Source organism: Dermacentor albipictus, chromosome 3 (genome assembly GCF_038994185.2).
Source record: "Dermacentor albipictus isolate Rhodes 1998 colony chromosome 3, USDA_Dalb.pri_finalv2, whole genome shotgun sequence".
Lineage (NCBI taxonomy): Eukaryota > Metazoa > Arthropoda > Arachnida > Ixodida > Ixodidae > Dermacentor > Dermacentor albipictus.
In genome coordinates this window covers 58233863-58246114 of record NC_091823.1, presented here as the reverse complement: position 1 = coordinate 58246114, position 12252 = coordinate 58233863, and the positions used below count along the sequence as shown (strand labels likewise).

Genomic DNA, 12252 nt, shown 5'->3' with positions numbered 1-12252 from the left:
ATCATCCAAAAGCAGAAAGGGTGTCTGGCTGCAGCTGTGCGACCGTGAGGCCACCACACCACCTTTAGGGCAAAATTGTTCCCCATCAGCGTAGTCAACGAAGCGAGGAAAAGAGCTACTAGCCAAGGGTATAACATGCATGATTCGTGCATCCATGAATGGAGACTGTTTTACAAAGATTTGGGCGTTGTATGCAGTTATTTTCGCAGGTTATACACTCAAACCTTTGTTTTTTGTGGCATGTTGTAATTGCTGTACGGCTTATGCGCAAGAGTATGCACATATTTATTCGTTTCGAATACTGAAGTTCGAGCTGAAGTGAATATTGAATAGCATAATACAGTCTACGTTCATTACAATGGACCTGCGTACAAAATACTTTCGGATATAACTTACTATATTTCAGCCGTAGTTTCTTCTACATATTTTATAAATGCAACGAAGTTCGCTATTAACGGACCGTGCTACGATGGACTGTTGGCTACAGCGGACGAAATTAGCAGTAATTTTGTCAAAATCAAGCTGATAGAATGGACTTTTGCCGTGTCGACATGGGCTGGCAACTGACTTGCGAGGGTCAGCCTACGAGCGCAGCTTAATATCTTGCGCGTGAGAGAGGCAGAAAAGCGGGGCGGAAGCGCGCCGTCTCTCATGCATGAGGCATGGACGTGGCTTCTGTTAACAGCGCGGGCGCCATATCTTGAAAGCGATTTGCAAATGTGGACAATATGTGCGCCCGCGCGAGCGCCGTATCTTGAAAGCGATCTGCAATGTGGACAAAGTGCACGCCCGTGCAGGTGCCGTATCTTGAAAGCGATCTGCAATGTGGACGAAGTGCACACCCGTGCAGGTGCCGTATCTTGAAAGCGATCTGCAATGTGGACAATGTGCGTGTGCCTGCACGGGTGCCGTATCTTGAAAGCGATCTGCAATGTGGACAAAGTGCGTGCCCGCACAGGCGCCGTATCCTGAAAGCGATCTGCAATGTGGACAATGTGCGTGTGCCTGCGCGGGTGCCGTATCTTGAAAGCGATCTGCAATGTGGACAAAGTGCGCGCCCGCGCAGGCGCCGTTTCTTGAAAGCGATCTGCAATGTGGACGAAGTGCGCGCCTGCGCAGGCACGGTATCTTGAAAGCGATCTGCAATGTGGACACTGTGCGTGTGCCTGCACGGGTGCCGTATCTTGAAAGCGATCTGCAATGTGGACAAAGTGCGTGCCCGCACAGGCGCCGTATCCTGAAAGCGATCTGCAATGTGGACAATGTGCGTGTGCCTGCGCGGGTGCCGTATCTTGAAAGCGATCTGCAATGTGGACAATGTGCGTGTGCCTGTGCGGGTGCCGTATCTTGAAAGCGATCTGCAATGTGGACAATGTGCGGGTGCCTGCACGGGTGCCGTATCTTGAAAGCAATCTGCAATGTGGACAATGTGCATGTGCCTGCGCGGGTGCCGTATCTTGAAAGCAATCTGCAATGTGGACAAAGTGCACGCCCGCGCAGGGCCGTATCTTGAAAGCATCCTGTGATGTGGACAAAGTGCGCGGCCTAGCAGGCGTCATCTTCAGAGATCTGAGATGTGGCCAAAGTGCACTCAGTGCCGGTAGCTTTGTACGTGTTGTGGTTTCGACGTTTAGTTCATGTTGAAGTGAGAGAGTGCATGAAGGTCAATTTGCTCACTGCTGCTGGAGCACTTATCTTGCTTAATTTGCTACTGCAATCGATGCTTCACCTTTCGGGTGAAACTTTGACTCTTTTTGTTTGTTTCTTACTTAGTGTGTTCATCACTCACTCTTTGCAATAAAGTTGTTAGACACTCCGACAAAAGTTTCGGAAGTGAGGCATCTCGAATATTACGGACTTCAGATAAAACGGATGTTGTTTGTCATAGTATCGGTGTCCATTGTAACGAGAATAGACTGTATTCAATTAAATATTTGCAAATATTGAGTATTTGCGTGAGCCTACTATTTCATGGGGCTTGATAAGTCTTTAAATAAGTTGCACTGCTTGTATTAGCAAGCATATGGGATTTGGTAATTCGATTAAAGGAAATGGACGACCAGAATAGACAATCACTGATCTGTCGGGATTGTGATTCGAATGCTGAAAGTTGCTGAGTATGAGGTAAATTGGCTAGTTAAACGATTTAGCTAGGCCTATCCCATTCGTTATGAATTCTGGGGATTCACCACTTTCGAGATTCACACTCCCAAAGCGTGCGATAAAATGCATTAGTGTTCCAGTAATTTTTGCACCGCATTGCACAAAATGCTGTTTTGTTCAAAAAGTAAGTGGAACACTACTGCATCTTACTGCGCATTTGACAGCACTTATCTCAAAACTGGTGCTAGTTTCAAAATTAATTCTGTGTGGAACTCGTAGTACTTATTAAGACTTTACTAACTTGAGAACCGAGGACCTTGCAAAAGTTGTCTCGTGTGTTACTTGTGTGCAAGGTTCAATACAAGGTACAATACAAGCCCCATTGGTAAAACTCTTTTTTTTTTTTCCAGACTCAATTTGTTCGACATGACACTCCTCACCCAAAAGAGCTGAAGGCACGGCACCAGAAGTTTGTACAGAAGGCCAAAAACATTGATGGTCATGTGATGTCACATTCGGATGAGGTAAGGAAGGTCTTGCTTGGCCTTGAGTACTTACATTGCCCGAAGTCTCTTGCTTGAGTGTCTCCAGGAATATACAGTGCAATATCATATTCTTTATAATGGCACTTCTCATTATTCTATTATTCTCATTATTCTCATTATAATGGCACTTCTCAGTTAGTTAAGCCAGGAGAGCAAATTTTTGCTCAGAGCCAACAGGCTAGATTATAATGCAAGGAATGTCGAGCTTATTAGTGAACACACCATGTGGACTACTAGCCTTCTTTCTCACTTTTACATCGTCATTCTTTTATCTCGCAACCCTGATTAACTGTTCCCCAAATTTCAAGGTGTGTTGAACACCAATCCTCCTGCTTTCTGTTCTGTCTGCCCAGGATGGGGAAGTTGGTGTGTACCGACCACATCGAGCCAGCACTGGATCCATGCAATCGGCATCATCCATTGAGACAGCACCTTGCCAGTCACGAGGTAATTTTCTATTTCTTTTGTGAATGCTTTCATAACTGTCTTTAAAGGGCCCCTCACCAGGCCCCATAGCAAATTTTGGTTATATACTGGAAGTTGTTACATGTCCTCTAGAGAGCATTCTGCCGCAAAAATTTTTCAAATCGGCTCATTAATAGTCGAGATAGAAATATTTCAGTGCTACGAACCCATGATTTCAGAAGACGAGCTCCACTGCATAATGAGACACTCTCTCCACTCGCCCCGTCTAGCCTTCGCAAGCAAAATTCCTTCCCTGCATTCTCCCATACTGGACCTCGAGGATTGCGTGATGCACACGTCATGGGCCCCACTTTCATTTTTTTTTCTCCTCGCTTTTTTTTTTCCCCTGGCATGTGCACTTCCGCTGATGACGTTGTGTGCGAGCTCTTGTTATGCCTCGTGTCACACAGCGCACGATTTTGCGCACTGTGCGCAAGGACACGTGACTAGCGGTATAATTCAGTGCTGCACGAATACTGAAGCAGAACAAGCAGATCGTGGAGCATGATCACGCGCTGAAACACAGTTGAAAATGGCATAGTTTCGGTACCTGCGCGCGTGACTGCACGACCGTGGGAACAAGCAGACGAAGCAAAAGTACATCTCACTTGCTTTGGTGCGAAGGAAAACAAATAACACGCAGACACTCCATTTGTGTGTTTTATTATTTCTCTAAACTTCAATTCGTCAATTCAAGCAACAGATCACTCAGATAACAGATGTTGTCTTGAATAATTCTCGAAGTCACATGTCACTAAGAGCGATGTCACACTGGGGACACAACTACGTAGGCGCAGGGACACGGCTACGTAACCGTCCAGCTTGGAGCACGGTGGCCAGGAGAGAAAGGGAAATCGGCGTTCGGATTGAAATTTCAGACCTTTCCGTGGCACGCAGCAATGTCATTCTTTTGCAAACACGATCATTAGTGATCATTGTATGCTCTGCACTTGTCAGCTCAAAATGGCCAGACCTGGTGAGGGGCTGTTTAAGTGGCCTGAAGTAACCATTTCTGTTTCGCTCTCTGTTGCATTGCTTCTTTTCATGATGGTTTAATGTCTCGGATGTGGATGTGATGGAGGGTGTGTAAATATTTGTATTCAATTTGAAAACTTGGTGTTTGAAGTTGTCAAATATTCATTCTGTCCGAATACAAGGGATAACAACACTTGTTGGAGTCTACAAGTAGTGTCTCTATATTTAACTTTGTTTGTTTGTGAGAAAATATTAACCATTCAATATTAAAGGTCATTTTTCTCAAATATCCGTACTCGTTTCAATTACGAAATCTTTCTATTCAAGCACCTTTAGATATTATGGACTCACCGTTTCCTGCTTACCTACTACATGTTATGATCTGTATCTGTCGAGGTCATCACGCCTCATTGGCTTTAGCCATTTGCGAAGGTTTCTGAATACGTTTATAAAGCTGTACGTCTTTTTTTCTCTCCCTCCCGCTCACCTTCAACATTCCTCAACTTCAATTTATGCGTTGATTGCAGCAGCAAAATTCCAGAAATGAGCATGGTTTGGGCCTTCTTTTGCTGTGTCAATGGCTCGTGCCCCTTTGCCCGAAGTGCACTGTACCAACCTGTTTGTGCTTAACCCACTTGGAGCAGAAGGGGAGCCCATTGGCCGACCTGGGAGTGTAAGCGACCAGGAACCTGATGGCCGACCCACGTCTGTTTCTGAGGAGGAAGCACAGCACATGGCACGGGTTGCCCACAACGGAATGGCCCCAACGTCCCAGGGTGGCGGCAGCCCCGACTCTTCAGGGGACGAGGATGACAACGAAAAGGTAAGCTGCAGGATGGGCATGGCGCTTGTGTAACCTTACGTAATCTGCAAGTTCACTAAAGCTGTTAGATTAGTTTAGTTCGATTCAATTAGTTCAACATTGATCGGTTTATTGAAGAACTTGATAATTTCATATCTAATACATGATTTCGAATTACATAAGTGTGCAAGTTTAGTGGCGAATCAGTTTTCGGGCTTGTTGGTTGCACTTTGTGCTGTGTCTTCTGTATGTGCGTGCATTGCATTTACTGTATGTATTTGGCTTTCTTGTTAGTATTATTGATGACCTTTTGTTTTGTCCACACAGTGCAGTTCACTTAAACCATATCAAGATGAACGAAAAATTTGTTCGTTGTAACCAATCATTGCTATATCTGGACTCCCATTAAAAAATGAAAAAAAGAAGAACACTACCAAACATACCTTGAAGCTTCTAAACCAAAATGGCCCCTTGTGCTAAACATTGACATACAATGTGGTCAGCGAAAAATAGTATGGCTATGTCTCCAAACAACGTGTCATGCATTGCGTGCAGCGATAGTCAGAAATCTGCAATTGCTTTCATGGGAGTTCCAAGTTCACAACTGCCATGTGCATTGCGTCCAGCTGCTGCGCAAACACTGGTGGAAATAATTTAGCTTGCATGAAATCAGTGAGGGACTCAGTCAGCGTCAGTGCTAAGGACTGGCCATTGTCAACCTCTTCGTCACTGCCGCTGCTGTCATTGCCTCCGTCGAACAACAATCACCCCGTTGGATATCTCTTCACAGAATGAGGCAGCGCTATCTGTACCCAGAAACTTCTCCATTGAAGCACCACCTGTTTCATCGTCAGTAGCGAAGTGCTCCCAGAACTCGGCAATGTCGGCGGCTTCCACCATGTTGGTTTCACTGTCATGGGCTGTTTTGCCCTGGCACATGAAGCCCGCCTTTTCCGTGGATCGGCATGGCCCCTAGTTGCAGCCATCATGATCGCGGTGCTCTTGCGCGGGCATGCACTTTTTTTAGTTTTGCAAAATTTGCAGCTTCGTGTCAAGCAACACAGCTTTTCACCTTGTTGGCACTATCTTCTACTAACTGGGCTGTCCACTGCTTCGAGCCTGCTTCTGTGGCGCATTTGCACACTCTCTAAGAGAGTGTAGAAAGGAAGGGGGCCGCTTCGTCCAGAGCGCAGCTCTTGGGTGACCGTTCCTGTGGCAAGTGTCGCCATTGGCACCCTACCTCATAACCGAGCGAAGGAGCACAGCGAAAGATAAAATTGAACGCGGAGCGCAGCAGGAAATGAAAGGAGGCGATAGTGAAGAGTGTGGGAGGAGGGCATCGTGAAAGCGAGTATGGGAAAGGGAAGAGAGGCTCTGCTAGATAATGATGGCTACGAAATCACGCCAGAGTAGTGTGCATTGTCTGTTCACCAAAGCGCCGCATGAGCAGAGGTCTGTCTGTGGTGGCTGCTGTGAACTGAGCCCACGCGTCGCCCATGCCCTGCCTCTCGCAATCTCCCGAATAGCAAAGCAGCCGGGCCACACGTGTGGAACGTGCCGTACGAGACAGATTGTCCGCACCAGCCAATGTATCGCGGAATGAAAACACGTATAGAGCTGCGCTCAGATTTCGCATTAGGCAGTATCATAATCATCAGTGATTTTTTGCCTTTCTCTCTTCACGTGTGGAGCGTAGTTCAACAGCATAGTGGAGCACTATCACAGGCGACACAGATGGTACATGTACATGAAGTGGCTGGTGCCATCTTGTGGTGTGCTGTGTCAGCTCGCGATGTTCTCCATGGCTTTCGCAATCGTTGTGCGAGTGGGACACTCTGCGCAGTAATGGCGGAAGATACGAACTAGTGTAGGGAAGCTTTTCGCCCCATCTCAGCATCGTTCATTTAAGGGGAAGTTAGCAACACTAATTTCACGATTATGTTGCATGAAAAGTCAAAACTTTGATTGTTATATCCAATATGTGGTGAATAAAATATCATTATACAGTTTACACTCGTTTCAACAAACCAGCTTACAACATACTTTCGTATATAATGGACTATAGTTCAGCCTTAGTTCGTTCTACCCATTTTATTAATGCAACGAAGTTCGCTTTTAACGGACCGCGTTACAAAGGACTATCGGCTACAGCGGACAAAATTAGCGGCAATTTTTATCAAAATTGGGCATATAAAATGGACTTTTGCCGTATTGTATTGACACTGGCTGACAACTGACTTGCGAGGGGCAGCCAAGGATCATGGCTCAATATTGTGCGTGCGAGGGAGGAGGACGGGGCGGAAGGGCACCGTCTGCTTTCACATTCAAGGCACGGGTGAGAGGCGAGGGAGAGGGGGGTACTCCAGCAGCTGCTTCTTATGGCGCCGCTGCGCGCGCACCATATCTTGGAAGCGATCTGCGATGTGGACAATGTGCGCGCCTGCATTGGTGCCATATTTCGAAAACAACCTGCGATGTGGACAAAGTACGCCCAATGCTGGTAGCTTTCGACGTTTAGTTCGCATTGAAGTGAGAGACAGCACGAAGGTCAATTTGCTTGCTTTTGCTACAGCAGTTCTTCAGTCCAATGTTTTGAAAGCAAATTTCCGTGGTCATCAAGCGAGATATGTTCATGTTTACCTTTGCACGCATGACACCACGCTTGTTAATTTAGTTAGTAAACGAATGTTTACAACTTTATACGACAGATAAAAATATTATCCTTACTTCGCATAGCTGTCTGCTAATTTGCTATCGCAGTGGATGCTTTGCATCTCGGGTGAAACTGTGACTTTGTTTTTTACTTTGGACGTTCGTCACTCACTCTTCGCAATAACATTGTTACACATTGTGACCAAAGTTTCAGAAGGGAGGTGTTTCGGATATTACAGGCTTCAGATAAATTGGACATTTTCTGTCAAATTATCAGGGTCCGTTGTGAGAGAGTCGACTATATATATGTTTCTTTTTTTTTTTTTCTCATAGCCCTTATGCATAGGTTGATATTCTTAAGTCGACTCATCTTTATAACTGAATATCATATGTGGTATCGTTATAAGTGGACTGCACTGTATATGCATTTTGTTGTTGGCTGACTTCAATGGTTTTGTTTTCCTAGTGTGTACACCCATACATAATGCCCATGAGGACATTTAGGGCAATTAAACAAAAAAGAAAAAAAAAGATGGTGTCCGTCTTTCAAGTGGTTGCACTGGATTAGTCATTATTCTTGAAATACTGTTCATAATGGAAACAATAAAATTTTTGCTTGGCATTGCCTAGTTTGGGCACTGCAGGAGCAGAAATATGCTGTTCATATACTTTTTAAACTTATGTACTGGTGTTGCATTTTTACACGAGAATATTTCAAACTTCCTGCTGCTTGCTGTGCTGTCTCAGGCTTCTGGACATACTGCATCACTCTGTACACAACAGATTTAGTCCACTTCAAGTTTTATACACTTTAGTTGTCACAGCTGTGCTGTGTAAGGAGGGCCACAAGTGAAGGTGTGCTTTCTTGTTTTGTGCAGGAATCTGACCGACATGTGGCATTCACACATGATGGGCCTGAAGAACCAGGAGATCGACAGAATCGACTTCATCGGCGTGACACTCCTCACCATCTCAAGAACAAGAGGATCCATGTAGGCAGCACTCGTGAGGAGCAGGAGAAGGTGTGTGCCTTATTTTTGTGCCACATTCTGCACTGCCGCAGTAGGAAAGTGGAGCTGTTAAACTTGTAAGCAGTGTGCAGGTTTAAATCAGCTCGTAGGGCATGACAAACTTGTCACATGGTAGTTTTGTAATCTAGGTGAAGGCATCGTGCCCCTCCCCCCCTTTTTTGTGTGTGTGTGTGTCAAAAGAGCTTTAATATGGTTTTTATAGAGGGTCTATTGTGAAGGCAGTGCAATCGAAGGCGTAGCTGGGTCGATCCCACTACAATTAGCTGTAGCATTTGCACCTGGCCTTACAGCTTCTTTGAGTCTCAAAGTATTGGCATTGGTGTCTTGCCAACTAGCTAGTGGGGGTGTCTCACACAGCTGAGGCATGGAGAGGGAAAGCATGAACAGCTGATGTTAGCGTGGAGGTGTAAAGGAGGTAGCACTTACTTAGTGGCACTACTTTATACATCACAAGGTGTCTGTATTATTAGGATTGGGGGCTCAATCCCATCGCTCGTAATCAGTTGTCAAGATTGGAGTCAGGCATGAATTAGAAGGTAGCTGGCCCATGCCGTCGTCCAACTTATCCATGCTGAGGACGTTGATGAAGGGAAGGACTGCTTCTCATCGAGAACGAGGAATATGGGTTTATTTACAGTATCTACATAAGGATGTTGCAGTTCATCAGTCTAGCATGACTGCGAGAGAAAGTACACTGAGCCACCGCACAACAGCGGTTTATTAACACTCGGTCCTCCCTCGATCCCAAGCAGAGGGAAACGTTCGTCCAGTCATCGTAAACAAGCCGCCTCTCTGTGGGACGGCTTACACACACACACTTCCGCACAGGTTCACGGTCCGGAGCTGACGTCAGACGGACTTCGTAGAACTCGGGGCTTACTTCAGGAAAGGTGCCTTTTATTCCCCAAGCTGTCCCCCACAGCGCACCGCCAGGTGCCCATTGTCTTGCCTCTTGAACGGCGCGTGGGAAGGAGCCTCGAACTATGTTCCCTCGGGGACTCCCTCATTCACAGCAGACCAGGTTGGCGGTGGCGGGTTCAGGCACAAAGCCTGCTTCGTCGCACTCATCTTGGCTCCAGCGACGGAGAGTCGAGGACGCGCATATTGTTCTTCACACACAGTCGACTTAGTGACGCCGTGGCAAGAGGTTTGCAGTGGCACTCGAGAAAGTTGACGCCGCTATCGCAACTGGCTGGCAAAACTTGCACCTCAGCTGCGCTGTTCTTAACAGCGCCTCCACGTTCTTAACAGTATATAGCTCAGTGCAATCCTAAAGGACATATACACAACGCACTGATTAAGAGGTGCAGTTGACCATGTCCTTGCAAGTGTTGGGGAGGCATTAAATGTTGAGAGCTCAATTTCATATTTCTCATTGCATAGACCCCTGCTTGCAAAATAATTCCTGCTTGTTTATTGCTTCGACATAAGAATCTACATGTTATGTAGTGTTTTTTGATATGGCATCACATATCGTCAACACATTCAGCACTAACATAAGCATCTGTATCAAAAGAAGCCTCACATTCACCGATTCTCACAGTGCAAGAGATCTGCGTGATTGTCTTGCATTTCCGTTGGGAGCCACATATACACTATCAATATCACAAAATGGTTAACATGCTAACCCTGTTTATTGTCGTTTGTTAAACATCTTTACCACTGGTTCATCGACTGGTCAAGCCCGCTGCCAGAGCTGTTGTATCATTATTCTATGAAGCCATTGCAAAATATGTGCGTGCTAACTCTAAATTTCTAAAACTTATCATGTATGCTAAGAAAATTTAACATACCTTGTCGAAAAGTTAGGCCTTACTTTGTTCTTTATGCACCTCAAGCCGTACACAGTTCAGACCAACAGTACATCAAGTAGCTTGCTGAAGCCTGGCCTCCCAATTGTTCAGGGAAACCTGAGCACAAAAACTTATTTGCTAATAGGGAACATTGCTATCGATCATTATGAATCTACTGTGAGACACACATTAATATGTAGTATGAAAATGGAAATGCTGTAAAGCGTATTATGCATATCATCTAGTAATTCCTGTCAATGGCTGCTGTATGCAAGTTCTAGTGTTTGTCGTGCATTTTGCTTGAATAAGCATGTACCTATGTTAAGCTTTATGCATACTGTGCTTTTAGTGTGAGGATGTTGTAAGGGCTCATTGATGTCGAATCTGCCGTGATGCTCTTCTGACCACAGAAGTGAGAGTTCAAAGGATTCAGCCTGGCTACTAAAGCATTCCAGTTTTTTACAACGAATGCTGTCTTTGAAGAATAAAAAAGTTCTCTTTCCTAGGTGGCATCCATATTGATGCAGGCCCTTCATAGGCCCGAAGGCGAAGAACCATTGCCACCGCCTCCGCCTTCACCACCACGAGAGCGCCAAGCAATTGATTCTGAATCGGAGATGGACGGGGCAAACACATCGTTTGGAGAAAGTAAGGGCGATGGTGCAACCATTATGTAGTCTTTATGCCATCTTGATAAAGCAGTATGTGTGAATGTGCTGAATCGCATGCAGGATAATTGCCAACTAGTGGTTGAACCTCAGTTTAAGGAAGTCATATTTGCAGCGAGAAACTTCAATCAATCTAGCCATCGATTGTTTAAACTGCGTAATTAAATTTATACTATTTTGCCATAGCAGCCCTGTTTGCTGACAGGTTGTGATTAAGGAAATTTGAAAGTTTCAATAGGAATTGATGTGTAAACCTGCCATCAAGTTTCAAGTAGTTAAAGGAGAACTTTGTCGTACTGATATGCCACAAGCTGGTGACTGAAAGATGTAAGCAATGCAGGCAACTGAGAGCATTGCCCAGCAATTCTTCCTGGTATACACAGTAAACCTTCATTGTAGCTTCTTTGTAATTGACTTCGTTACTAGCTGTATTTCGTTAAAAGCAGAGGAGCTGTAGGAGAGTCATAGTAACATGAGAAAACTGATAGACTTTGTAAGAGCAATACTTCATACAAAACAAATTTTGTTATAACGAGGGTTTACTGTACTAGAAATGGAAACTATGGACACAGACACCACCGTTGCTCTTTTCTTTATTATTATTATTTTGCTTGTTCTTTTTTATAAGACTGTTCCTAGGTCATTTCTAGCTGTCGCAATGTTTAACATCCGCATTTGTGTAGGTGTTCCACGTGCTGCAGTTGTGGAGGAGCACATGAGGATATGTGTGGAAAGGAATGCTTTGGGTCTTGGGCTGAGTGTGGCTGGTGGGAAAAATTCGACACCGTTCAAAGGGGATGATGAGGTTGGTGTCACAGGTTACTGCTACCTTTATTTTGAAACTGCACCTTTTTGATGTGCACTTGGAATGTGAATATCTTGTATTGCATTTCAGGGTATATTTATTTCTAAGATAACCGAAGGGGGACCAGCGGAACGGGCAGGGCTGAGAGTCGGCGACAAGATTCTCTCTGTGAGTAATAAATGTAATGTAGCGTATATTGGTGTCTTTGAGAACTGAAGTTGTCACTATTGAAAACAGGAGCTTAGCTAACATATGTGAGAGCCTTGGCAGATAAAGTTGTTTTTTGACTTTGTAAGTTCAAAGTTATGCTGCGGTTAGTCTTGATAAGTAAAGGAAGTCTTTAAATTGAATCATGAATGTTTTTACAGTGATGCATTTATGTTTTAGCAGTGCAACTAATTTTATATCTTGCT

General features: G+C 44.9%; 1 protein-coding gene across 8 annotated transcripts in view; it reads left to right on the top strand.

The window, feature by feature from the left end:
- LOC135898732 (protein lap4-like) overlaps window positions 1-12252 on the top strand; it is a 183635-nt gene that overhangs the window by 83624 nt on the left and 87759 nt on the right. For all 8 annotated transcript variants that reach the window (XM_065427843.1, XM_065427845.1, XM_065427851.1 and 5 more), the window contains 7 exons: window positions 2514-2627; window positions 3002-3095; window positions 4733-4911; window positions 8421-8564; window positions 10873-11014; window positions 11718-11839; window positions 11930-12007. In XM_065427843.1, the coding sequence (XP_065283915.1) occupies window positions 2514-2627; window positions 3002-3095; window positions 4733-4911; window positions 8421-8564; window positions 10873-11014; window positions 11718-11839; window positions 11930-12007 (873 nt within the window). The remainder of the gene's footprint in view (window positions 1-2513; window positions 2628-3001; window positions 3096-4732; window positions 4912-8420; window positions 8565-10872; window positions 11015-11717; window positions 11840-11929; window positions 12008-12252) is intronic.